General features: G+C 40.5%; 2 protein-coding genes across 4 annotated transcripts in view; both read left to right on the forward strand.

Annotated features, from left to right (window-relative positions):
• Positions 1-26,797, forward strand: part of LOC134291863 (cathepsin L) — a 44,139-nt gene that overhangs the window by 1,824 nt on the left and 15,518 nt on the right. The window lies entirely within an intron of this gene.
• LOC109397009 (uncharacterized protein K02A2.6-like) lies at positions 8,665-12,991 on the forward strand. 3 transcript variants are annotated; one of them, XM_062860196.1, is made up of 2 exons: positions 8,665-9,386; positions 9,466-12,991. In XM_062860196.1, exon 2 carries the CDS (start codon positions 10,010-10,012, stop codon positions 12,764-12,766), a length of 2,757 nt encoding a protein of 918 aa, XP_062716180.1. In that variant the 5' UTR covers positions 8,665-9,386; positions 9,466-10,009; the 3' UTR covers positions 12,767-12,991. The 3 variants fall into 2 exon arrangements, with proteins under 3 accessions (XP_062716181.1, XP_062716180.1, XP_029708262.2); XM_062860197.1 differs by having other exon boundaries at positions 8,665-9,404.

Here is a 26,797-nt window from a genome sequence, read left to right on the forward strand (position 1 = left end):
CGCGGCGGCGGCGAAAACAAAATAAAAATGACCCTCAGACGGAACGGGTGTAAAATAGCAAAATAACAAAAACCCACAGCTGACAAACAGCAGGCGAATCACCTTCCTCACGAACCGTTGCGTTATGATCGTGATGCGGGCCAGAGGTTCGCAATCTACGGGTTCAGTTTCGGAATTATATTATTTACGATTGGTTGTATTTCTTACATATTTTCTTTATTGTTTATTTTTTCAGATAGTTTAATAGTTCTAGCTGTGTTTTGCTTAATTAATGATTTTTAAATTATTTGCTCCACCGTTTTTCGTTTTTTAAACTCTCTCTTTAATTTAAAATGAACCAAAAGTTGTTGATAGTCTATTTATTAAAATTACCACACATTTGGAGATTCTCAAAAAAGTTCTGAAGCTTAACTACTAATACATATGTACGACAAGTCATGTCAGTACATTATAATGTGAATACATTACATCTACAGACAGGGCCGGATATGAGAAGGGTCAGAGGGGCCATTGCTCCGGGCCACCGCTTTTCAGATGCACCCACAAAATCTCACTTCACGGAAAAGGTAGTGCGAAAAAACTGATTTGATTTGAAGGTGGACACTGCACTTATGAAATTTAAAACTTATGAACTTATGAAAACTGTTCAGGTAAAATCAGGTAATTGGTCAACTAAATAATTAAATATATTAAAATTACATGATACTTGGGATATTGGGAGGGGTAGCCTAAGGAAGCTGCAAAACGGTGAGTCGATAAGGAGAGCGTCCAATATAGCTCTGGTCCTCACAAGTTCCTACCTCATGCTTCCACGGGTCAAGCGATGACAAAGACCGCCAGCTAAGAGTTGTGTGCTTAGCTGGTAGTGCAGCCTGGGCACTGTTGTCCTTCTGACTTCAGCTAGATTGAGGAGGTACGATCCGAGTGTCTGTTCACCAAGGAGGTGCGGCTCAAACAGCGTCTGTTCTGGCATCCAGCGGCTGAGTAAGAAACGCTGCACCACGCCCAGCTAGATCCAAGGTGGTAGCCCCATCAGCGTGGTCGTCCCAGTGTTGGTTGGGACGTTAAACAGAACTGGCACGATGGCCCTCCGGCGAGACAGGAGTGTTGGCGTAGGCCCAATAAGCCACCCGTAAAAAACCCCATTGCAAATAACATAGGAGAAAATACGACTCGATACAATCGGCAAAGACCCACGCGACGAAATAAGGACTACGATTGGAAACTTGGAACATGGAATTGCAAGTCACTAGGTTTCGCAGGATGTGACAGGATAATCTACGACGAACTACATCCCCGCAACTTCGACATCGTGGCGTTGCAGGAACTTTGTTGGACTGGACAGAAAGTGTGGAAAAGCGGGCATCGAGCGGCTACCTTCTACCAAAGCTGTGGCACCACCAATGAACTGGGAACAGGATTTATAGTGTTGGGCAAGATGCGACAACGTGTGATCGGGTGGCAGCCGATCAACGCAAGGATGTGCATGTTGAGAGTTAAGGGCCGTTTCTTCAACTACAGCATCATTAACGTCCACTGCCCACACGAAGGGAGACCCGATGACGAGAAAGAAGCGTTCTACGCGCAGTTAGAGCAAACATACGATGGTTGCTCGCCGCGTGACGTGAAAATCGTTGTCGGCGACATGAACGCGCAGGTAGGAAGGGAGGAAATGTACAGACCGGTAATCGGGCGAAACAGCCTGCACGCCGTATCGAATGATAACGGCCAGCGATGCGTAAACTTTGCAGCCTCCCGTGGTATGGTAGTCCGAAGCACCTTCTTCCCCCGCAAAGATATCCACAAAGCCACCTGGAGATCACCCGACCAACAAACAGAAAACCAAATCGACCACGTTCTAATCGACGGTAAATTCTTCTCAGATATAACCAACGTCCGCACATACCGCAGTGCGAATATAGATTCGGATCACTACTTAGTCGCTGTATGCATGCGCTCAAAACTTTCGACAGTTATCACCACACGTCGAAGTCGAACGCCACGGCTCAACATCGAGCAACTTCGTAACGTAGAAGTGGCTCAAGACTACGCGCAGCAGTTAGCAGTGGCCCTACCAACGGAAGAGCAGCTTGGCGCAGCTACACTTGAAGATGGCTGGAAGGACATCCGATCCGCCATAGGTAGTACCTCGGCTACAGCACTAGGCTTCGCGACTCCGAATCACAGAAACGACTGGTACGACGGCGAATGTGAACAGTTAAAAAACGAGAAGAATGCAGCATGGGCGAGAATGCTGCAACACCGTACGAGAGCGAATGAGGCACGTTACAAACAGGCGCGGAACAGGCAGAACTCAGTCTTCCGGATGAAGAAGCGCCAGCAGGAAGAACGAGATCGCGAAGCGATGGAAGAGCTGTACCGCGCTAAGGACACACGAAAGTTCTACGAGAAGCTGAACCGCTCGCGCAGAGGCTTTGTGCCACAAGCCGACATGTGCCGAGATAATCACGGGAATATTCTCACGAGCGAGCGTGAGGTGGTCGAGAGGTGGCGGCAGCATTACGATGAGCACCTCAATGGCGACGTTGCAAGTACCGAAGGTGGCGTGGTAACAGATCTAGGAGTATGTGCACAGGACGAAAGACTTCCGGCCCCTGACCTTCAAGAGATTGAGGAGGAGGTTGGCCGGTTGAAAAACAACAAGGCCGCTGGAGCAGATCAACTACCGAGCGAGCTTCTAAAATACGGTGGAGAAGCACTGGTGAGAGCACTACACTGGGTCATTACCAAGATTTGGGAGGAGGAAGTATTACCGGAGGAATGGATGGAAGGTATCGTGTGTCCCATCTACAAAAAGGGCGACAAGTTGGATTGCGGGAACTACCGCGCGATCACACTACTGAGCGCTGCCTACAAGATACTCTCTCAAATTTTATGCCGCCGTCTATCACCGATTGCAAGAGAGTTCGTGGGGCAATATCAGGCTGGATTTATGGGTGAACGCGCTACAACGGACCAGATGTTCGCCATCCGCCAGATGTTGCAGAAATGCCGCGAATACAACGTGCCCACACATCACTTGTTCATCGATTTCAAATCGGCGTATGATACAATCGATCGAGAACAGCTATGGCAGATTATGCACGAATACGGATTCCCGGATAAACTGATACGGTTGATCAAGGCGACGATGGATCGAGTGATGTGCGTAGTTCGAGTATCAGGGACACTCTCGAGTCCCTTCGAATCTCACAGAGGGTTACGGCAAGGTGATGGTCTTTCGTGCTTGCTGTTCAACATTGCTTTGGAGGGTGTAATAAGAAGAGCGGGGATAAACACGAGTGGGACGATTTTCACGAAGTCCGTTCAGCTGCTTGGTTTCGCCGATGATATTGATATTATTGCTCGTAAATTTGAGACGATGGCGGAAACGTACATCCGACTAAAGAGTGAAGCCAAGCGATTCGGATTAGTCATTAATGTGTCGAAGACAAAGTACATGATGGCAAAGGGCTCCAGGGAGGAATCACCGCGCCCGCCACCCCGAATTCATATCGACGGTGATGAAATCGAGGCGGTTGAAGAATTCGTGTACTTGGGCTCACTGGTGACCGACGACAACGACACCAGCAGAGAAATTCAGAGGCGCATTGTGGCAGGAAATCGTGCTTACTTTGGACTCCGCAGAACTCTACGATCGAACAAAGTTCGCCGTAACACGAAGTTAACCATCTACAAAACGCTGATTAGACCGGTCGTCCTCTATGGGCACGAAACATGGACCCTACGTGCAGAGGACCAACGCGCCCTTGGAGTTTTCGAACGGAAGGTGTTGCGTACCATCTACGGCGAAGTGCAGATGGAAGACGGGACTTGGAGAAGGCGAATGAACCACGAGCTGCATCAGCTGCTAAGAGAACCAACCATCGTCCATACCGCGAAAATCGGGAGGCTACGGTGGGCGGGTCACGTCATCAGGATGTCGGATAGCAACCCGACTAAAATGGTTCTCGAAAGTCATCCGACCGGTACAAGAAGACGTGGAGCGCAGCGAGCTAGGTGGGTCGACCAAGTGGAGGACGATCTGCGGACCCTACGCAGAGTGCGGAACTGGAGACAAACAGCCATGGACCGAGTGGAATGGAGGCGGCTACTATGTACAGCAGAGGCCACCCCGGCCTTAGCCTGACCGGTAAGGTAAGTAAGCCTAAGGAAGCTAAATGAACTGGTTTCTGGACAAATGTTCGTAGGGTGGCCAGACTTTGTCACGGGATAACAACCATCGCGTTGTCTTCCGAAGGTCTCCAGTAAATTTAGCTTACCCTGCTACAACAAACCATCAGGCAGGGATGGGAACACTCACTTGCAAAGAGTTACACTCACTTGTTATTTTCTCAGCTCAGACGCGTGCAATCAAGAAACGATGTATGGACGACTTTGCCTTGCGGTTTTGTCTAAAAGTTCTCGGAATATAGTAGGGGTCGCACACGCATACCAAAGGCTGTCGGATAGCTCTTGATATCCGCATCAACTTACAATTTCTAAAACTTGTAGTTTACAATTTCTGAAAACTCGCCCAGCAAACCAGTAGTCATATAAGGAGGTTAGTCTAAAGTTATATTAATGAACAAATTGAGTTAGAATTATATAAGGAGCAATATCAAATTACAGTAGACGTTCGGTCGGTGCAAACGGTTTAACTGTAATGCTTTTTAACTGCAAGTCCGGTAAGTGCAATAAATTTGCAGTTATCGCACCGCTATCCGTCAAAACGGTGCGCCAAGTTAGCCCAAATGAACAATCGAATGAATTTTTCGTTCATTTAACGTCAATTGATGGGTTGTTGACGCCTATCTGACGTTGCAGTTATCGAATTTTTTTCGCTAACTGAAACGTAAACATGTTGCAGTTATCGAACGTCTACTGTAGTTGAAATCCTATAAGAACCCCACAATTTTATCCGATTTTATTTCGCAACATTAGTAACTTCAACTTTGCGTTAACATTTATACAACTTCAAGCATAGGCGCCAACTTGTGACGTAGTTGGGGGGGGGGGCAAAGCTCGCCAAAATTGGACAAAATTCAACTTTTTTTAGCTCAATGCACTAGTTTTCACGTCAATATGCCTATACTAGATGAACTGCGTCGAAATTTTACGAATTTGGTTGATTTTGAGAGGCCTCGCACCTCCCCCCCCCCCCCCACCCAACTACGTCACAAGTTGGCGCGTATGACTTCAAGTTGACATTCTTCAACAACTTCAAATGCACTTGTTGCGACTCTATTGTAATCTCAAATGCAAGATTATATATGGGTTCATATTTGTAAAAATGAAATTATACTGCGAGGGTATGTAATTGGAAAGCCTGTAGATGATGAAAATATAGTGTTTTGGAGACTATTTCGCTAGGCGCATCGTTTAAACCACATAAGTACAGATGCAGGCGAGTTCATTACATTCACCTACCTGAATATCCTACTGGCAGCTCCAAGGCAGCCGGTGCAAATACCAGTCCAGCCGTATCGCGGATCAGCAGCTGCGCTGTTCTAGGGGATTTTTCTCACGTTCCGTGAACGATTTTTGCAATCAGCTTCTGCTGCACTACTTGATGTCAGCATGATTAAAGAAATTTACGAAAACACCAACATATACTTAACACTTTGCTTGTTTTTTTTATCACTATTTTTGCTATCTAATATTCACACTTTTAATCAAGAGTCAAACAAGACTTGTTGTTATTTCATTGTTTGTGAAAACAAAATCATATAAAGGCTCAAACCAAGTTATATTTGAAATTATATAATACGCCGAATGAATTCACCTAGAATTATATTATCCGTTGCAAGAAAATAGAGAGCGAAAATGGTGCAACATCGCTAATAGACCTCCGCTCGTACGTTTAATCGTTATGGTGTCTTTTACAATAAGTGCGCGAATGGGCCAAAGAATACTGCGCCGAAAACATCAACACGATTTACCGTACTGGCGGAGGTATACGGGCACTCGCGCTCAAAAATTTTCGCGCAACGCATAATATATATCAAAATGACATTGTTAATATGTACGTATGGCTTCCTGAATTTCTACGGATAGAGCAAATCTTTGCATTTGCATTTTTTTTTTTTTGAACGAATAAATATCCATATTACTGAGTTACAGAGTAACATCAACCAATTTGTTGGCTGGGTTTGAGTGCACAATTTTATCACCCAATACTGGTACTTGTAGCCAATCAGACCAGCCTTCTAATTATTAACAATTGCTTAAATTTCACATCCTACAACAGTCGGTGATTGACACAGTGGTAGGGTATCTGATTAATGAGCTGCAGAAAAATTGAGGCCTGAAATTTTTTTTTAGTTGATCATGCCAAAATGAAATTATATATATTGCCAAGCAAAGTTTTAAAACGAAGTTATATTACATGCCAAATGAATTCACCTGAAATTGTATAACTCAAGTATATGGCCTCCGAATTTGTGCGAATAGAGCGTATTTGGTGCATCTTATACAATGTGTTTTGAACGGATAAGAGTTCACTTAGCATAGTTGTAGCAGAGTTATGTGAATCAATTTGTTGGTTGGGTCACTAGCGCCACCTAGCGAATAAACCTACAGTCAACTAGCTCATTATCGGATAGCTCTTGATATTCTGATCTACTTTGCCGCAGACGAAGTTTTTCTGTGGCCTGATTGTCGAGATCAGAGAGTAAAAAATTCGAAGATTAAAAGTAAAGATTGACATTTTCATTTTTTCATTCGTGTTTAGACACATTCATTGTCAGCCGAATGCCTTTCTTTTTTCATTCAATTCTCTGTCACGAATAGTTTTTCGCACGTCGTAAAATGTCCAATTTCTGTTAACAGACGCACAATCCGGCTTAATGGACAAATAGAAAACACAAATAATATTCTAATCAATCACTATACACAAGTTTTGAGGTGATTGGAAGTATAATCGGGAGTTACGGTCCAGTTATATTTCTCAGTGAAAATTGTCAGCGACAGAAAAATGAATGAATATGTGAAAAAATTCATTCACCAAAATGAATTTTATTTTGATTCCTCAGTTGAGAATTTTCAAAATTCACGTTGAATTTCACTCATTGAAAATGAAAATTTAAACTCTGGTCGAGATACAGAAGTTTGGAATTTCTAAAACTCACTAGCGCCACCTAGCGATTAACTCCCTCATTCTTGTTTACGGGCGTATCCACTTTCGAACGTTTTTGGTACGATCTAATCAGTAGGCCACTTGATTTTGCTGGCGTAAACGGGAATGTAAACGATTTACTTTCGAATGTGAATTCGATCGAAAACAAGAATAAGGGTGTAAATCTAGAATCAAATAGTTCTAGCGCTTAGTATCATACGGGCGTATCTACAATGATCGATTTCCCTTCATCGATTTTCTCTTTGGTTAATAACTTAGACGGCAAATCATGTGCGGTTGTTTTTATTGTTTTGGATGCTAGTCCTTGTAAAGATATTCATCTGTCTTTATATCTATGGTCACAACATTCTATTCGCGTTACTAACACCAATGTGCACTGCCGTAGGATGAACTAACCTATACATTTATAGCTAGTGCAGGACCGCGTCACTCCTTCAACATTTTCCTCAGTTGAGCTTGTACCGTTAGACTGAATAAACGTACTTCGTAAAACTAGTCTGCGATCTTTTAAACATGGTGTCAGAAAGTGAACCAAAGCGCGTATTTTGAACTGTAAGGACGATGCTATAGTTAAGAGTAAAGAGAGGAGTGTGCGAGAGAGTGTGTGTGCGCGTCTGAGCTGTTTTGCTGAGCCTACCTAGAAAACATTTGACAAGACGCACATACCTGTCATAGTGAGTGCGTTGCAAAGCGTCTTTTCAGGCGTCCAATCACTCGGTCAAGTGCTTTCACGCGCGTGTGGACGCTTTTGCCGCTTGTGTTTGATTTTCATCAAAATGGCTATTGATGTGGAAGCTCTGATTTCGCTCGTGTTTTCGAGAAAACCGCTATGGGACCAACAAATGAAGCTGTATAAAAACAAAGTGATCGCGGATAAACTGTGGCGGCAGATTTCGACGGAATTGGAGTTTTTAATTTTTACATTTATTTGTCAACCCCCCCCCCCCCCTCCCCTCCCCCACCCTCCCTTGACCAATCCAAGAGCGCTGTGACAAAAGATGAAATTAATATTTATTCCGGACTAACGATTTAAAAATAAACTCTTTTCAAATGTTTTGCAGTAAATTGTAGCTGGCAAAGAATGCAAGAGTAGCTTGCAAAAACTCTTCACTATATCATAGCACGCGTCTTTTGACGCATCCAAGAGTTTCTGCTCAAGTGAGCTAAACGCGTTGCTTGACGCCTCTCTTTACTATAGCGAGGCCGTAACGGACCCGAATAACTTATTCGGTGCGTAGTTTGTAGGACAGGCAGTGAAATAAGTGAGAAAGTGGTGTCTGAGGATTGATTATGGCTTCTGGATATGATCTGCGGCTGCCCCAGCCGCTCGACGGGTCCAACCTGGCGAAAGAGTGGCCAACGTGGAAGCAAGCGTTTGGAATTTTCCTACGAGCCACTAATAAAATCAAGGAGAGTGAGGCCAATAAAATCGCAACGTTCCTTTGGCTGATTGGACCGAGAGGTGTGGAAATTTTCAATACGCTCTACCCCAACAGTGGAAACATCGAGAATATGTTCGGACAAGACGACGAGCAAGAGGATAACGATGAAGAAAGGTTTGCCGATGCGACGGCTGATGCACAGGAGAACGTTTCACGCACACTTGCAGCAGTCATTCAGGCATTCGACGAATACTGCTTGCCGCGCAGAAACGTAACGATGGAGGCGTTCAAATTTAATTTGATAACGCAAAAGGAAAAACAACCTTTCGGTGAATTTGAAACGGAGCTGCGCACCCAAAGTCAATTCTGCGAATTCAAGTGTTCTTCTTGCCAAGCTTCATACGCAGACCGCATGCTGCGGGATAAAATTATTATCGGAGTGCACGACAAAAAACTGCAACTCAAACTTCTCGACGGAAAAGATGAGCCACTTTCCAAAGTGGTGGAGACGTGCAAAATTTTTGAAGCTGCGACGGAAAATCGACTGCTGCTCGATAGAAAGGATGCGGGCATGGAAATCAAGGCCATCGAGATGACAGACGATACCAAATCGAAAAACGGAATTCAGGAAGTTGCTGCTATCAGTCGTAAAAAGTGCTTCAATTGTGGACACCCCTACGTGCGCAATCATCACCGCAGCTGCCCGGCGATTCGAGTAGAATGCTTTGCGTGTGGTGACGTGGGTCACTTCAGGAAGTGCTGTCGGAAGCGGGCATCAAAGGATGAGCAGTACGCCAAGGCATCGAGGACGGAACCGAGATCGACATCCGGAAAAGCGGCGTATTCTGTAAACTGGAGTGACGCAGGTAATGTTCTATGTTCAGGTCAGGTCGGCAGTGCACGATATAATGACTTTTGTGTTGATTCTCAAATTGTTCCCTATAGAGTAAGTGCTAACGTACGTGGACCATCATCCCATAACAGTCGAGTAGACAGGTGGACGAAAGGTTATCTCGTTTGCGGAAGTCGGGTCGAATTCAAATTAGATACCGGATCGGATGTGAATTGTATCCCAATCAACGTCGTTCGAAAGCTTAATATTAAAGTTCATGATTTTGAGAATACTCCTGTACTTGACTACAGTGGAAACAAAATTCGAATTTACGGGAAGGTGAAACTTTCTTGTGTTGATGCGTCTGATAAATGTGAAAGGGTTGCTGATTTTCTGGTTGTTGGTGATAGTTTTGAGCCACTGCTAGGGCTGTCTTCTTGTGTTGCCTTTGGGTTGGTTACGCGTCTGCATACCATATACGACTTTCCAAACTGCAAAGACGAGTTTATCAAACAATTTCACGATGTCTTCGAAGGATTGGGCAAGATTCCAGGGAAGTGCAGTATCGTACTCAAAGAGGGCTCAGTTCCAACTGTTCACTACAAAAAGCGGATACCGCAGGCGCTCCATGATCCTTTAAGATCTGAACTGCAAGAAATGGAGGCGCAAGGGATAATCTCACCGGTTGATTACCCTACCGACTGGGTAAGTAATATGCAAATAGTTGAAAAACCTAACGGGAAGTTACGCATCTGCCTTGACCCTAAGCCATTAAATAGATGCATCAAGCGTGAACACTTTTTGATTCCGACCCAGGAAGATCTGTTTAGTCGTTTATCAGGCAAGCGTGTATTTTCTGTTCTTGATCTGAGCAACGGGTTTTGGCAGATGGAACTCGACAAGAAAAGCTCTGATTTGACTACTTTTATGACACCCTTTGGTCGTTTCCGCTGGAACCGAGTTCCGTTCGGGCTGAATAATGCTCCTGAAATGTTCCAGCGCAGAATGGTGCAAATATTCGGTGACATAGATGGGGTTGAAATTTACTTTGATGACCTGGCAATCGCAGGTGTGGATGAGGCGGACCATGACAGGATTCTTGCAATAGTTCTTGATCGCGCTCGTCAGTATAATGTAAAGTTCAATCCCAACAAGCTTCAGTTTCGGTCATCTGAAATTCAGTTTATGGGTAGCATAATCGGTGAAGGGAAAGTACAACCGTTGGACAAAGACGTTCGAGCAATCACTGAAATGCCTAAACCGCAATGTGTTGCTGATGTCACTCGACTTCTAGGTTTGTTGAAATATCTAGCGAAGTACATTCCAAATCTGTCACGGCGTACTGCGAATCTTCGTAAGCTTACTCATCATGGTGCGGAATGGTTGTGGACTTCTGAGCATGACAAAGAGTTGGATGATATTCTCTCGTCAATAACCAAAGCACCAGTTCTAGCTATTTTTGACCCAACAAAGCCATGTACGATACAAACTGACAGTTCCAAGGATGGATTAGGCTGTGTTCTACTTCAAGATCATGGGCCAGTAGCTTTTGCCTCACGCACCTTGTCCCGTAGTGAGCAAAAATGGGCACAAATCGAAAAAGAGCTCCTTGCTGTGGTTTTTGCTTGTTCACGTTTTCACTATTTTTTGTACGGCCGTGATTTTGAAGTTCAGTCCGATCACAAACCTCTTGAGGTACTCATCAACAAGGACATAGATGAAGTCTCCTCACGCCTGCAGCGGATGTTCTTGAAGCTTCTTAGATACCCAGGGATGTCTATTGTATACACAGCAGGAAAATATATGTTGGTTGCAGACTGTCTATCGCGAGCTCCTTTGCCCGAAACTGGAGGAAATGATGTTCAAATGGAAGGTGTAGTTCATTCTCTAGTCAAACGAGCATGTATGTCCGAAGATAATCTGAATCTTTACCTTAATGTACTCAAAAATGATGAACGATATTTGCGTATCGTTCAATACGTTGAACAGGGTTGGCCGTCATACCACAAGCTAGATGATCTCAGTCAGATGTTATATAGGTATCGCCATGAACTTCATTACGAAAATGGTTTGTTGTTCAAGGACCATCGGCTTGTTATTCCGACAAAATTGCAAAGTTTGATTTGTAAGTGGCTTCACGGACCGCATCTTGGAATAGAAAAAACGTTGGCTAGAGCAAGAATGCAGTTCTTCTGGCCCGGAATGACCAACGACATCACGGAGATGGTCAAAATGTGTGTGACTTGCGAACAATTTCAGCGGAATAATCAAAAGGAGCCACTTAAACAGGACGATTCTCCGGAGTACCCATTTCAGAGTGTGTCAACGGATATTTACGAGTATGGTGGTCGGAATTGGTTGGTAATCATTGACGCCTACTCAGGATTCATTTGTTCCGATTCACTCCCAGATAAATCAATGCGCAACGTCTGCTTATTGTTCGATAAGTTTTTCAATTCGTACGGGTATCCTACTCAAGTTCGTTGTGACAACAACCCATTCAACTCGATGGAATGTGAACAATATGCAAATAAGAACAATATGAGGTTTACATTCTCTAGTCCGCGCTATCCCCAGAGCAATGGCTTGGCGGAGAAGGCTGTTGCAATAGCGAAGAACATTTTGAAACGATGTTATGAACTCGGTGAAGTTGACCAATTCCAGTATCGTCTCCTTGAGTATAATACAACCCCCATTGCCGGAATGCATTTAACGCCAAGTCAAATGTTCTTCGGAAGGCAGGTAAAAACGCGTTTACCTGTAGATGAGTCTCTTTTGGTTCGGAAAAGCATATCAGAGGATGTTATTCGCGATAAGTTTGATCGTAAGCGGGCTGTACAGAAGGAAAACTATGATAAAACAGCAAAGCCGTTGATGCCGCTTAGTGTTGGTGACAGGGTTATTTTCAAGAAATGTTCAAAAGAATGGCAGCATGGTACAGTTACTCGTGATGTTAACGGTCGTTCCTATATAATCAGAGATGGATTTGGAAACCACTTCAGACGTAACCGAAGGTTCATCAAGCGAACTACGAATGGTGGTTCCGAACTTCGAGATGTGCCAGTTGAAGATCATCACATCGAGTATTCTCATAATCATGAACAAAATCAGAATGATCCTTTCAATCTACCCCCTGCGCCTCGGCACGATGCTGTCGATCGACCATCCTCTTCCATTGTTCGGCCTCAGTTGACGGCAACGAATTCTAACGGAACTAGTGAAACCTTTTCTAGAGCGTTGTCTCCAACTATGGCATCTATTCCTAATCACGAAACAATCATTGCCCCTGAGTTGTCCCAGCCTCCCTCCCCTTTGCAGGATGTTTCTGTTCAAGACTCTCAAGTTGAATGTCGCACCAGCCGTAGTGGTCGTCCGGTCAAAACTCCACAACGTTACGGAGAATGGCTCTATTGATTTGAAAGGAAAGCGTGTAAAGATATTCATCTGTCTTTATATCTATGGTCACCACATTCTATTCGCGTTACTAACACCAATGTGCACTGCCGTAGGATGAACTAACCTATACATTTATAGCTAGTGCAGGACCGCGTCACTCCTTCAACATTTTCCTCAGTTGAGCTTGTACCGTTAGACTGAATAAACGTACTTCGTAAAACTAGTCTGCGATCTTTTAAACAGTCCTAGTCGTCCTTCACCGAAACACACCGAGAGATCATCAGAATATTGGCCGTATTTCCCGGGATAATCTGAAGAGAAAATCGATGAAGAGAAATCGATCATTGTAGATACGCCTGTATGATACTAAACGCGAGAGTTCACTATCGGATAGCTTCATGTACTGTAACTGCGAATACGAAATTCTTCTCTGTGATCTGATTCTCGAGGTACAGCACTTTATAATTTCTAAGACTCACTAGCGCCACCTGGTGGATAAACCTAAAATCAACTAGTGTTGTTGATAACAAAATCAACTCTCGCGTTTAGTATCATACGGGCGTAACTCCAATGATCGATTTCTCTTCATCGATTTTCTCTTTGGATTATTCTGGGATATACGACCAATATTCGGATGATCTCTCGGTGTGTTTTGATAAAGGACGACTAGGACTAGCAACTAAAACAACAAAAACAACCGAAAATGATTTGCCGGCCAAGTTATTAACCAAAGAGAAAATCGATGAAGAGAAATCGATCATTGTAGATACGCCCGTATGATACTAAGCGCGAGAACTTTGCAAAAGATTTCGCACTTATTCCAAGAATAGATTTAAAATTTAGTTTATGCTAGGTACTCTGTGCATTGCAAAACCACGCTTATTTTCACAATACGAGCGCGACCGACGGACCTGGCAAACATATTAAAAATTCAAAGCTCCCATATGTTTATTACAATTCTTGGTTCACAACTAGAGTCCTGACAAATTTTCAGCTATTTCGGTGATAATTTAATGGTGGCCCAAAAGCAAAACAGGTTCATATGGAAATTGATATAGAGAAATTTCTAACAAGTTTCCCGCGTTTTAGAGCATTCACACATGGATGAAGTCATATCTAGATTGAGTTTAAATAAGGGCGAAAGTAACATGAGAGAGTTCTCTTCATCGACTCTCTCTTCTGCAAATTAAAGTGACAAGATGCAAATTCAATCGAACTTTTTTACACTTAGACGCTAGATTGCATCGCAACTTAGCGATTTATGACCATTAAGTGCAACCATACTTGCATCTTGTCACTTTAATTTGAAGAAGAGAGAGTCGACGAAGAGAACTCTCTCATGTTACTTTCGCCCTTATTTAAATTCAATCTAGATATGGTCAAAGTCATATTGAATTCTTCAATTCTTCAAAATTGATGAATTTTGCCGAAAACCGGAACTTATTTCGTCAATCGGGTAAAATTGTATTGAACAAAATCACTCGCGCATCTTCATTCACGATGTCCTGCACAGTCCTGAAAAATTCATTTCGTCAAATCTAAATTCAATCACCTACAGCTCACTTTAGAAGCTGAACCTGAGAATATGGTATATGAAAAACTTGTGCGGCTAGACCAGTTCTACAAGAAAGTCACGGAAAAACTGCTATTTTTCGAATATTTAAGGTAAATGTCACGGACTACCTTCGGAAAATGCCAAATGATATTCACGGTGAATATCATTTGGCATTTTTCACAGGTAGTCCGTGACATTTACCTTAAATATTCGAAAAATAGCAGTTTTTCCGTGACTTTCTTTCAGAACTGGTCTAGCCGAAAAAAATTTCGTATACCATAATCTCAGGTTCTGCTTCTAAAATGAGCTGTAGGTGGTTGAATTTGGATATTACGAAATGAAATTTGCAGCACTGGTCCTGCAAGGTGTGCAAAAAGGTAACACAATAGAGTTAATAAACTATAGAGGACGAATGTCGCTGCTGTTCCCTTTGTTCTCGCTCGCAAACATGTCGGGTATCTATCTGTCAAACTGCATACTTTTTCGCTTTGACACTTATAGCCCGGCCTATCTCCGCCAGCAAGAGATGTTTCGGCAGCGACGCCAGCGACATTCTTCCTCTATAGTTTATTACCTCTATTGGTAACACGCATACTATGATTGCGTGTCAAGCGTGTCGATCTGTGGTTTTCTGATCAAGCATGTATGCATGGATGAATATTAGTTAATAACTTCCGTCTCAAATATTCGAAACGAGTTGCGGTCTTCGGCAACATTCATCCTTGAGATCTGAAAAATTCAATTTGACTTTGACCCTATGACTTCGTCCATGTATCAATGTTCTACAGCCTTGAGAACCTTTTTTTGAAAATTCCCCATAGTAATTCCCATAGGTATGAAACTGTATGAACCATTAAATCACTACAGAAAAGGCTGAAAATTTAACAGGACTCTAGTTTTGTACTATTGTAATGATTAATGAACATATGGGAGTGTTGACACAACACCTATAAAAACATGATCACTACCATCCCTTAAGACGCTAGTACACATGGTCAAATATTTTACCATAAACAAACTAATGCTCAAACATCTAGTTTGACTCGATCGAATTGTCATTAGTGTCAAACAGGTGGTTAATGTTTAGTTCAGTCCATGTCAAATATTTGACTCCGTGTACTCGATGCCTTAATAGGACAAATATGTACTATATTACGTACTATCGGAGAGTCCCTGACCTCCTCAAAAACTTTGCGGAAGACAAAAGTCTGCCAACATGTTTCATTTCTTGCGCTAAAGCTACTGGTCTTTAAATAGATCACTTGGCGTTTGAAGCATCTGATATCTAAATAAATCGCTGGGCCTAAATAGGTTACGGTAAAATCAATTTCTTTGGCAACCTCTGCGATTGTTTGCATACACCTACTGCAACCTGATCGCACGAATATCTTTCAGGGGGTGTATTCGATGCCGTCGTCGCCTCGCCATGACATTCACTATCAACCAGACATACAAGACAAATCTGACTCAGCTGATATCTGCTAACGTATTGTTTTATAGTGTAGAGACGTTAACCGAATCGCTATCATCCGATTTCACACGACTGGTTTTCCTATCCGGTTTAATTCGCTGAGCTCAGCTGGGATGCAACTCGTTTCTGACAAAAGACTTACGTACTTAATTGTCAGTATATACGTATTTTAGTCAGTTTTGTTCTCTTCGTCATGGGGTTTTTTTTAAACCTGTTGAACTCGAATAAGGTCTGTACTCGAAAAAAATGCACTGCTGAAAATAGTGTATAACTTTTGATTGAACGCATCCAAACAGCCGATTATTTAAACAGTTGCTGTATGTATATGATGTCATGAAAATTTCATAAAAATCGGTAAAGTATTGGCAAGGATATCGCAGACGAAAAAATGTGATTTTTTTTAATTCTGTGCAAACGAAGATTAAAAATTAAAAAAAAATAATTCCTTTTTACTCTTTTAGCTCTAGAGCCAGAAATACTCAACCGTTTTCGATGATTTTTTTTTCTGTAGGTAAAGTATGTACATGGAAATGACAAACAGACGTAATACTCTGATAATTGGCAACAAACATCTAAAGGTCCAATCTGCAAAAGAGAGGCTCTTTTTCTTCTGATTCTCTTTAAATTATTACGATGTTACAGTGGACATTTCGACAACTTGTGATCGCAAAAGGATTGTTTAATCTACCTTCCGATGCACGAAGTAAATCAAAATTTAGAAATACAAGCACGCTATAATCGAAAGAGAGGATATTTAAAAAGAGCCTCTCATCTGCGCTTAGGACCTATAGAAATGTTCGGCCTGAATTCCCATCGTACACCGATTTAACGGTCTATTTAAAAAATATATAATAGGCCAACTGCCTGCCTACCCATGGCGCTCGTATCGTTTTTGTTTGAATTTGGCGATTGTTCACTACCGCCACCTAGTTGGTGGTTGGCTAAACTCAGTCTTTTTAGCATCGGGTGAACATGTTTACGTAACTATAATTTGAATCGGAAAATGTTCGAAGTGTTACGTCTGTTTGTCTGTGGAAACATTATGAGGTAATTTTATTCTTTTTGATCTGACCTATAAAAAGTTGTGATCGTATACGTGGACAAATGTCGCAATAATCAAACATGTTTTCTTTATTGTGACGTTCAATGTGTTCTAACTTTGAAAGTGCTCATCCAAAATGGCTCAAAATTTGACTGAGAACAGTAGAGTGTGTCTGTTTGTCGAAGATCGCAAATTGATGCGATGTTTGTGAAAAAAGTTATTCGCTGAGTAATTTCAGTCAAAAATTACCCAAGTAACCACAAGCATTATATCATAACATTAATTCAATCGTATTATAGTTTAGCTAATGCAAAATAACTTTTGTTCTACATCTGTCAAGTAATGAAGCGTTTAATCTACATTTTGAAAGCATTGAAGCATTATGGGATTTTGACAGCTCGGTATAGTTCTATAGAGCCGTTATTTAATGCTTCATTGCATTACCATGTTAAAAGCTTTATGACAATCAATAATGCAAGCATTTATTACTTTACATATGCTTTTACTAAAGCTTCCATCGTTGTAAACAGAAAAAAACTCAGATAGATTATCATGCTAAGATGTTGCTGTTTGAAAATTGATATTATGTATGGTTTCTGATTGGGTCATGAAAACAAACAGATGCTGAGGGAAAAAAATATATATATGGGATATTGCTTTCCTTAGAAGTGCTGTTTGTATTGTTTCTTATTTCAAGCATAATTTTTCAAATAGATGTATCTAACTTTTTCTCTGATCTGAGTAAATTCATGGTCAATGTTGACGACCATTTCACTAAAATAGTTTTTTTATAAAAAGACTTTTCATAAGTTTTTTCGTGCTTAACATCACCAGGGATATAGCACGCACTAGGTGAAAAACAAAACCTACTCATTCCATATCATTTTCACAATGAATTTTGATAATAATACACATAGGGTATTGGTTCCCTTATTAAGCATGTGGCTCCCATTTTCATCCTACGAAAAACAAAGGATTGATGCGCTGTTTGGTTTGTTTCTTATTTTTGTATTTTTTGTTAGAAGTGAGCAACCATCAAAACAAAAAGAACAGAATCAATCGGTGCCGTAATCGCTTGTTTTCTCATAAGATGAATATGGGAGCGTGAGATTACTGATGGCACACATACCCTACACCGGGTTGGTTAGAGATACGTCATGCCAGATACGTCGCTTTTGTATGGTGCCAGTTTGGTGTATCTGTTACTTTTGATTTTGGCTAGATACGTCGTTTGGCTTTCTCATATATCAAAACGGTGTATCTATCAGTAAAGTTGTAAACATCAAAATAGTTAGATACGTCGTTTCGAATAATATGCTTAGTTAAACAAATTAAGCAATAAATCATCAAACAGTGATATAGATTCTTCAATTTGCTTTATGAATCATGCATGCAGCAGTTAACCCGGATTTGTTTACATTCTCGAGTTACGTCGGATTGAAAAGTTATGCTTGATTTATCGTATTTTTAGTAGAAGTGAGCCCGTATGAAAACAAAAAAAAAAACACAGAATCAGCAGACGAATTTATATCTTTAAATTATCTTCGTTTGTGGAATCAATCGGTTCTGTAATCACTTGCTTTCCAATGAATATGGAAGAGTAAGATAACTTATGGCAATCAGACCCCAGCACAACTTTTAAGATCTGCTAAAAACACAACTCAATAAGACACGAGCTGAGTATACGTTACTTTATGTTGTACATTTTTCCAGGTGCAAAATACAGTATGACCCATAAAAAAATGCGAAAATCCATTTTTTCTTTCTTTGGTAATTTGTGTTGCAATATTTCTTGTGAATTCAATTCAGTTTTTTTTTTAGATAGGGCTACAATAAGGAGGTGTTTGTCATACAGGATATCTCAAATAAGTGTCAAAATATTCATTGGTTACGTATATGGGATACCTAATAGTTGCCATCAATTTCTGAAAAAAATAAATGTTTCCTCAAATTTTTGGAGCTTTACGAATTAAAATAAAAACTTTAAATATATGTAAATCATGCAGAAATATGTATTTTTAAAAACGCGGCCCTTTGAAAAACTTTTTGAAAACAATATCAGATGCTTAGGAACCAAAAACTAAAAAATGTGGCATATTTCAAAACCCTTAGATAAGATAGATCCATAAATAACTTCACCCTGTTTGAAAAAAATGCAAAATAATTTTTTGCTAATGAAGGCTCATAAACCTACGTTTATAATAGACACAAATACGTAGTACTTAAAAAGAGTTTGATACTTCATACATTGGTTTTTCTGAAAATGTCCATTTGTCGCACACTCTAGTTTTCAGTAAATGTCACATAACTTATAAGATAATATTTTTTTCACCTGTCTTAATCACCAACGATCGCCTGAGGACCTTGTCTAGCTAATAAGTAAGTGCTGTTCTTGAAATAAAATTTAATTGAATGTGATTGAGAGCAATTTGCAGGCCCGGATTAAGGATTGTGGGGGCCCGGGGCCCGAGGGGATGTGGAGGCCCCTCGGAGAGATGACCAAAAATGTTTTTCCTTATTTTCAGTACAGTATTTGAGTAATATGAAAAATAAAACTAGTGTTAGCAACCAAAAAAGGTTTTTGTGGGGGCCCCTAAAATTTGGGGGCCCGGGCCCTCCCGGCCCCCCCTTAGATCCGGCCCTGGCAATTTGACAAAAAATACAACCTTAAAAAAAACCTCTGGCGCGAGGACGTTTTTGAGATCCTTATCTTCAACATCACTTTTTTCAAAGGTTTATGATTCAAATCAGTAAATGTTCCTATGCCGTTGATAAATTAGTGTCTTGACTATATTATCCAATAGAAAAATGCAAAGTTTATCGATTGGAAGCACGTGAGCAATGTCTTAGAAAACTTTCGCATTTTTTATGGGCCATACTGTACATGGTAATCGTAGCACACAGCGAGCGCGTCCGAGTCTCATCGTGGTCCAGCTGCAGCAGTCTAGGTTCAATTCCCGAAATAGAATAAAAAACATCAGAGTGAGAGTATCGGAACAGCTATGAGAAGATAAAAATAGATGCAAAAAGGAAAAAAAAACCTTTTTGTTTTGTTGACATGATGTCTTAAATATGCATTCCATACGATTTCATTGCATTAGCTATATGGTACAAGCATTTTATATGCTTTAGCAATCACCACAGTAAAGCTTGCTTTAAATCAACAATAGTAGCGCCACTTTCGACTTTAAACCTACTTTAATGGAACCTATATGACAAAACAACTTTATACTGCATGTCATATAATGCACTATAAAGCGAAATTAATACTCTATATCCAGCGTCATGGTTACTTGGGTAGGATTTTATTATTCATGTTATTACTTTACATGTTTAATGTTAAGTACTATACTGCCGTGTTCAGCATAATCGTCCCATGTTCTACTTAATCCCCTTCTAACATGGGACAATTGTGCTGCACAGGACAGCATATACCCCTTTGGAAATTTGATTAGGTATGTGTTGAATCTTTAGGGGTTTCGCATAATGCTAACAGTAACCTATCATTTTTCGTAAAATACCATTTATCATCTGATTAACGTGAAATAAATACGATTAATATCAATAAAGCACCTTCTAAAAAGATCCTGAAATGCATTATTTCATGGTATTGACCATTTCTGACAAAACCTGTGCCACTGTAATGACCATATTGTTCGTAAACTCCACAGATCAATAACCTCCACCACACCCATAAAAATTGATAAAAGGCCTTAATTATATTGCCATAATTATTTATTCTTCTGACCTGCATTACATCTCGAAAAGTGACCATTATCGTATGTACAAATGCGGGTAAACCGATGACGGTCAATTCCCCTCTTGCTATCAGCTTGTTTTTGCTGGTATCAGCACAGCATGCGAAGAATGAAAGTGCAACAAGATTTGACTGGACCACCTATTACGTAGGGCCCTACCCAAGTCGAAATATAAACTTGATAGCAAAATGACGCTGTGAAAGTTGAACTTCCCATCGAAGAGTGTTGACTCACGCTCAGACGGACGAGAATTGTTTACAAATAAAAAGGAAATCATAACGACTTTATTTTGCATGGTTCGCAAAAAAACAATAAGCTACTGGAAGCTGACATTATTGAATGACAGAGAGCATGCCTCAATGCTGTGACGGTAGACAAATACAGTTCTTGGCATCCAAACACGGCAGCCAAAATGGACGACTAGTAGCAAAATTTCGTGCTAGCGAAGGTTGTGCTAACAGTAGGGTCCCGCCCAACTAACATTTTCAGCGCTATAAGCTTCAGTCATTTGCTTTCTGTTGTGTAACAGCCGAATTGAAGCAGCCAACGCTGTATAAAAGAAAAGCTAGTCAAATGTAAACCTTAAGCTAATACACGGCTGTAAAACAAGCACCATACAGCTACCAAACTCGGTTTTCAGAACTCAATCACTTGTCACTGGGGCTGCCGTTACTGCACTCTATTCCAACTCCGGGAGATTTCCTGGAAGATGAGAAAACTTGAACAAATCGAATAGGAGTCCCCACCAACAAAACAGCTGCTACTATACAGTACAATTCTTAACATTGACAAATCCACAAACCAGCAGCGCTTTGAAGGTCGTTATGCGATATCATTACAGCTAGAAGCTGTAATAAAGAAACTTTTGGTATACAGTAATGTTCCGATTTTATCACGCCCCTTTTCAAAAATGTTTTGAAATATTCTTCAAAATCTATACGCATTTTCACTATTTTTAACGTTGCAAAACACACCTTCAACATTCATCTTCAAGAAGAGGGGAAACACTTGTTCTCAAATGTAACATCAAATTAATGAAAAATAAAGGACTGATGTGTGGAGGGCGTGATAAAATCGGAACATTACTGTATCAACACGGCTTGTCGGATGTGACTATTATTGTCAAAACAAACTTTAAGCGGGATATATAGCTGCTACAAAAATACTTTACAGCTATCCATCGTTGTGTTGTGAAATTATTTGGGTTGCTTTCATTGCACTTTAATCCAACTCCGGGAGATGTGCACATCGAATAAGAGTCCCAGCCAATAAAACAGCTACTTTTATACAGTGCGTTTTGTAATGTTGCCAAATACACAAAACAGCAGCTAGAAGCTGTGACGAAGAACCTGTTGGCGCAACCACACAGCTTGTTCAATGTTAACATGTTTGCGTTTGACGTTTCACAAGCTTTTGCAGCAAGATGAAGTTGGGTAAGGTTTCTTATGGCACAATTATAAAGCCTTGTCTAGAGTAAAATAAAACGGGCAGTGTGGCCGCGAGGACATCATCGAGACCAGTGGATACGGTAGCGGCACAGTACCTTAATTAGTCAATTTTAAAAGCGATAATTCCAGTTCCACATGTATTGCGTCACGGTATCCATAATCAAATCGACACTGATTTTTCATTTTGGCCTAACTGACATTTTCGAGTTCTCTTCATCGATCCTCTCTTTGTGTTATCACTGAATGTGTATTGAGTTTTCCAAAGATTTTTTGGTTGAAATGCGAAGAACAGGACTACATGTTGTTATAGAAACAAAAAGAATAATGATTTTGTTTCTCTTGACCTAGTTATTAGCGAAAGAGAGAGTCGACGAAGAGAAATCGTTAGGCCCTAATGAAAAATCATTGTCGAAATTATATTTAATCGATTAATTTGGGGATGCCGTATAACTATTATTTAACAACAGTGAGCGCCTTCTCAAGATGTTATTCAGTTAGTGGTTACATAGGAGCCGAGAAAAGAGCTATGACTTGGTGGCATAGAAGTTGTTCGCACAGCGTGGATTAAGTTCGCCAGATTCATTGGTATAGGGCTTTTTTTTTTCTTCTAAACCATAGGGGGATAATCTGCTCAACAGACACCCTAACAGAAGGTTAGGGTAGTGTAGGTCTGACAGGCCGTCTTCTACAACAAAAGTAAAATCCAGGACAACTCTCTCCTCGTACCCACTAAACCATTCCTATGGTCGCCAAACCCTACGTCTCTCCGGAACCACCAAGAAGGTATTGCTTCAGAGATTGGTATAGGGCTTGCATAGAAGCTTCCGTCCATATGTACAACATAGTAACTCAACATCAAGCCGTATTGAGGACGCTTTGTTGACGTTTACATTCACAATAAATGTTAGTTGGGCAGTAATTCCCGTCTTACTAAGCACCGACTAATAAAGATCGAGTTTATTCTTGCACCCCGCCTAATGTCTACTGGCCAATTTGGTATCAATTAATAATTTATAAATAACCCAAGGAACAATTCCAAGTCACAAATAAGCATGCATATCGAATTATTGCTGGTTTATAGCATTCTCAGCTGAACAATACCAAATACTGAATGATAAGCTGAAATGATGCTACCGTATTACCCCGTTAATACGACACCGACTGTTGTCGAATAACCGGGGTAAACTTTTAATTCGGCAAACTGGTCACCCTACACCATCATGCGCATTGAAATTTGGAAACTCTATTTTTGTTTTTGTTTTGATTTCCGGATTTGTTGTGAAACATAATTTCAACAGATACTGCGGTGGTGCGAATGAAAAGCTCATTCTTTCTACGATTGTTGCCATCCTTAGTTCATTCCGATTGGACTCCAGTCGGTTTGGGTGTCGAATAGCACCAAAACAGAACTTCCAGAATTGGCGGCCACAAGAGGAGCCGCTGTGGGTGCGAGTATAAGCGCAATATCAAACTGTTTTGCATTTACAGTGTACATCGCTGTGACATTTGAACACTTTTTAATTCGACACGTGTCGAATAAGCGGGGTACGAATTAAAAAGTGTCGTATTAAAACGTGTCGAACCAACGGGGTAAGACGGTATTTACATTGTAAGTAAGCCAAAGTGGCACATTTGGCACGTATGTGAACAACGATTTAATTACAAGCTTAACAAACGTTAGCAACTTTTGTTTGTTCGATTTGCTCTTACTAACTTTAATATAAGCTAAAGAAGAACTTTTTTCTACACGTTAAAAAACTTATGTTCCACAGTTTCCGAAAGCTGATTATTGTGGTTTACATAAGTCAAACAAATGCTTTTGATGTTGAATACTTCAGCTATTGTCAATAAGTTCAATAAATAAGTTCAATAATGGTTTAACAGTAAGCCATATTAACGGATTTATGATTAATTTGTTTGATTATCACTCTTCGATTGAACAACAGGTTAAAGTTTTTATAATAGATCAGTTCTTCATCTTAAGCTTCCATATCATGTAAAAATACATTGCGAAAGAACTATAATTTCCTTAAAATAATAAGATTGAATAATTGTCCCTCAAGTGTTGTATAGTGCACGTCTATTTCGGGCACAACCTGAATTCAATTCTTGGCACACCTTCTACGTGACACTATGGTATGGTCAGGATGGTCAAAAATCATTATTTGACCGACCGTAGGTGTGTATTCAAAAAGTCGGTCAAATTATTCGCAATCCAAATCAAATCATGTATTCAATCAAAGTACGATTTAGCAGAAAGTTTTAAAATATCGACCGAAGTATTTCAATTATTTAATATTTTTGCCCCAACATAGTATTATGGCCATCACAGTGCAAGGAAGAAATATTTCTCCGTGGTTGTGAAATATAACGTTTTGTATGCAGAAAATTCACACATATATTTGCTTGCATCCTCCTTAAGCGAAGACAACTATAAACAAACATTTTACCGACGCAAGAGATTGATTTGACTAAATGAACAGATTTGCTGTATTCTGCAGCATCGAAATCGAACCTAGACGTGCCACAGAGCTTTTATGGGGTGTGAATTGGAAGTTGGTTCAACAAGTGAATCTGGTGAAATGAAAATTGAACGCTGATGAAGAATAATTCGGCTAGCTGTTGCTTTAATGTGGTTACCTTCGTCGGTTATCGATAGCCTACATCTTTTTGCTTCCTTCTAATGAGTCGTTGGTCAAGATAAGTCGAAATGTCTGTAATTATTAGCTATTTTCCGTTTGATGTGACGGGAATTAGCGCATATGACGAAGTAAAGTTTTACCCTACCAGATTTGTTCGTATGGATAGGACTCGATTATCTGCAGTAGCATTTTGAAGCTTCTCAAACATATACATATCGTCGGTTTCCTGCAATAGGGGCACAACTCAAAAAATGTGAATTTTCAGAATAAGCGTTTGAAAATTGGCAATCATAAAGCACCTCCTGCAAGTTCACTTATTTCTCTCATCATTTGACAAAAGTAAACAAATTTTGATTGTTGTATCATTGAAAGGGGCTGAAGGACTATCTGTTTCATGAATTTTTGACAACTATTTTTCAACGACTATTGAAAAAGTTGACTGATTTTGAGTTGTGCCTTTACTGCGGAAAATTGGTGAAAATGCCCAAATCTCGCGTTTCACATCGAATTTTGGAACGGGTCTTTGTGAGATGACATTTTACATAGTTTTTTAACATTTGCCATCAAAATCTCAAAAATGACAAATTTTGAGTTGTGCCCCTATTGCAGGAAACCGACGATATCTGACGAACTGCATGCTGTACGAAGCTGAAATTTTGTGAAAAAGGGGTTTTCATGGTATGGGCTCGGGTGAGACTGGCTTTCTATCCCGCAGAATGTCAACCTGTACTATGAGGTACTTCATTAATGTGCTGACCCAGCCGAAATTCGCTATAATGGGGTCGAATACCACTAGAGCCAGATTTCATCACAAAATTATCTGAAATTGCAAATAAATCGACATTTTGTTTCTTATAATTTCAAGTTTTCCAAATATTTGCGCAATAAAATACTTGAATTCAGTTTATTGTCCTTTTATATTTGGTTTTCGAGACCCATTTTTCCAAAAATCAACACAAACGTGTGCATTGTGCAAAATACGGAGCCAAAGGCTTCTTGCGGTCATCACCAGTGATAAGAAATTATCAGCTAATGTTGCGTCATGTTCCTGTTTGTAGTTTACATTAGCGGTCCGCGTCTGCGTCTGCCTGTATTATGTATACAGCCAGCAGGAAAGGGCGTTTGTAAATCTCATTGCCCTTTATTGATAAATATACATTGAAACGCAATAGTGGCATCACATCCCAAAAAAAAAATGCTCGTGTGGTGTGGACACGAGACAGCTGAAGCGATGATAATGGTTGGCTATTATTCACATGCCGACTACATACTGGCACGATTTTCGCTAAACTGGTTTGTATCGAGGTTTGAATCTCTCGATTCACTGAGAACAGTGTGAGCCTTACACAAAGCGAAACAATTTTTGATTACGCACGACTAATATTTGTTAACTCTTGCTAAATATCGCTAATTTTGTATTGTATTGAATAGTATATTTGACGTTAGTATCGATTCATCCAATGCTAAATAACCACACTGCTCAAGCCGGCCGTAATGCATGTAGAAATACGTTGCATATAAAACAAGCATTACACTGTATGGATATTTAAAGCCGAATTAAAGTGGGAAGGGGTCCAAATAAAGCCAAATTAAAGTTAGCTACAATGCGACTATATTTATGCTGAGAGTGATTGGTTCGATTCCCGGTCGGTCCACAAACTTTTCGTGAAGGAGATTTTCTTGACTTTCTTGGGCATAGAGTAACATCAAGAGTAACTTTGTGCCTGTCATACGATATGCACGATAATTGACAGAGAAAGCTCTCAGTTAATAAGTGTGGAAGTGTTCAAAGAACAAGCTTAAAAGGCAGACTATTCCAATAGGGATGTTACTATTAGCATTAAGGACAAACGTCTTGGAATCCCGCTTCAATAGTGCATCAGAACTTCAGACGCACAAATCTCAAGACGCAAGCTTTAAACAACAATGCATTTTATTATTCTGATTTTGCTCACTTGTAATTAGCTTAAAATGAGAAGCTCAGGTGCGCTGGTTTTGTTTACGAAGAGATTTGTGCCCTCGAAATCGTGAGTAGGTCCCAAAGTCGGTCATTGTGGCGGCCATGTTGGGATTCTAACAAGTCTGTCCTTAAGCAAGTCGCACAAATTCATAGTATAGACACTATAGATTCCA

This window comes from Aedes albopictus, chromosome 3 (genome assembly GCF_035046485.1).
Source record: "Aedes albopictus strain Foshan chromosome 3, AalbF5, whole genome shotgun sequence".
NCBI lineage: Eukaryota > Metazoa > Arthropoda > Insecta > Diptera > Culicidae > Aedes > Aedes albopictus.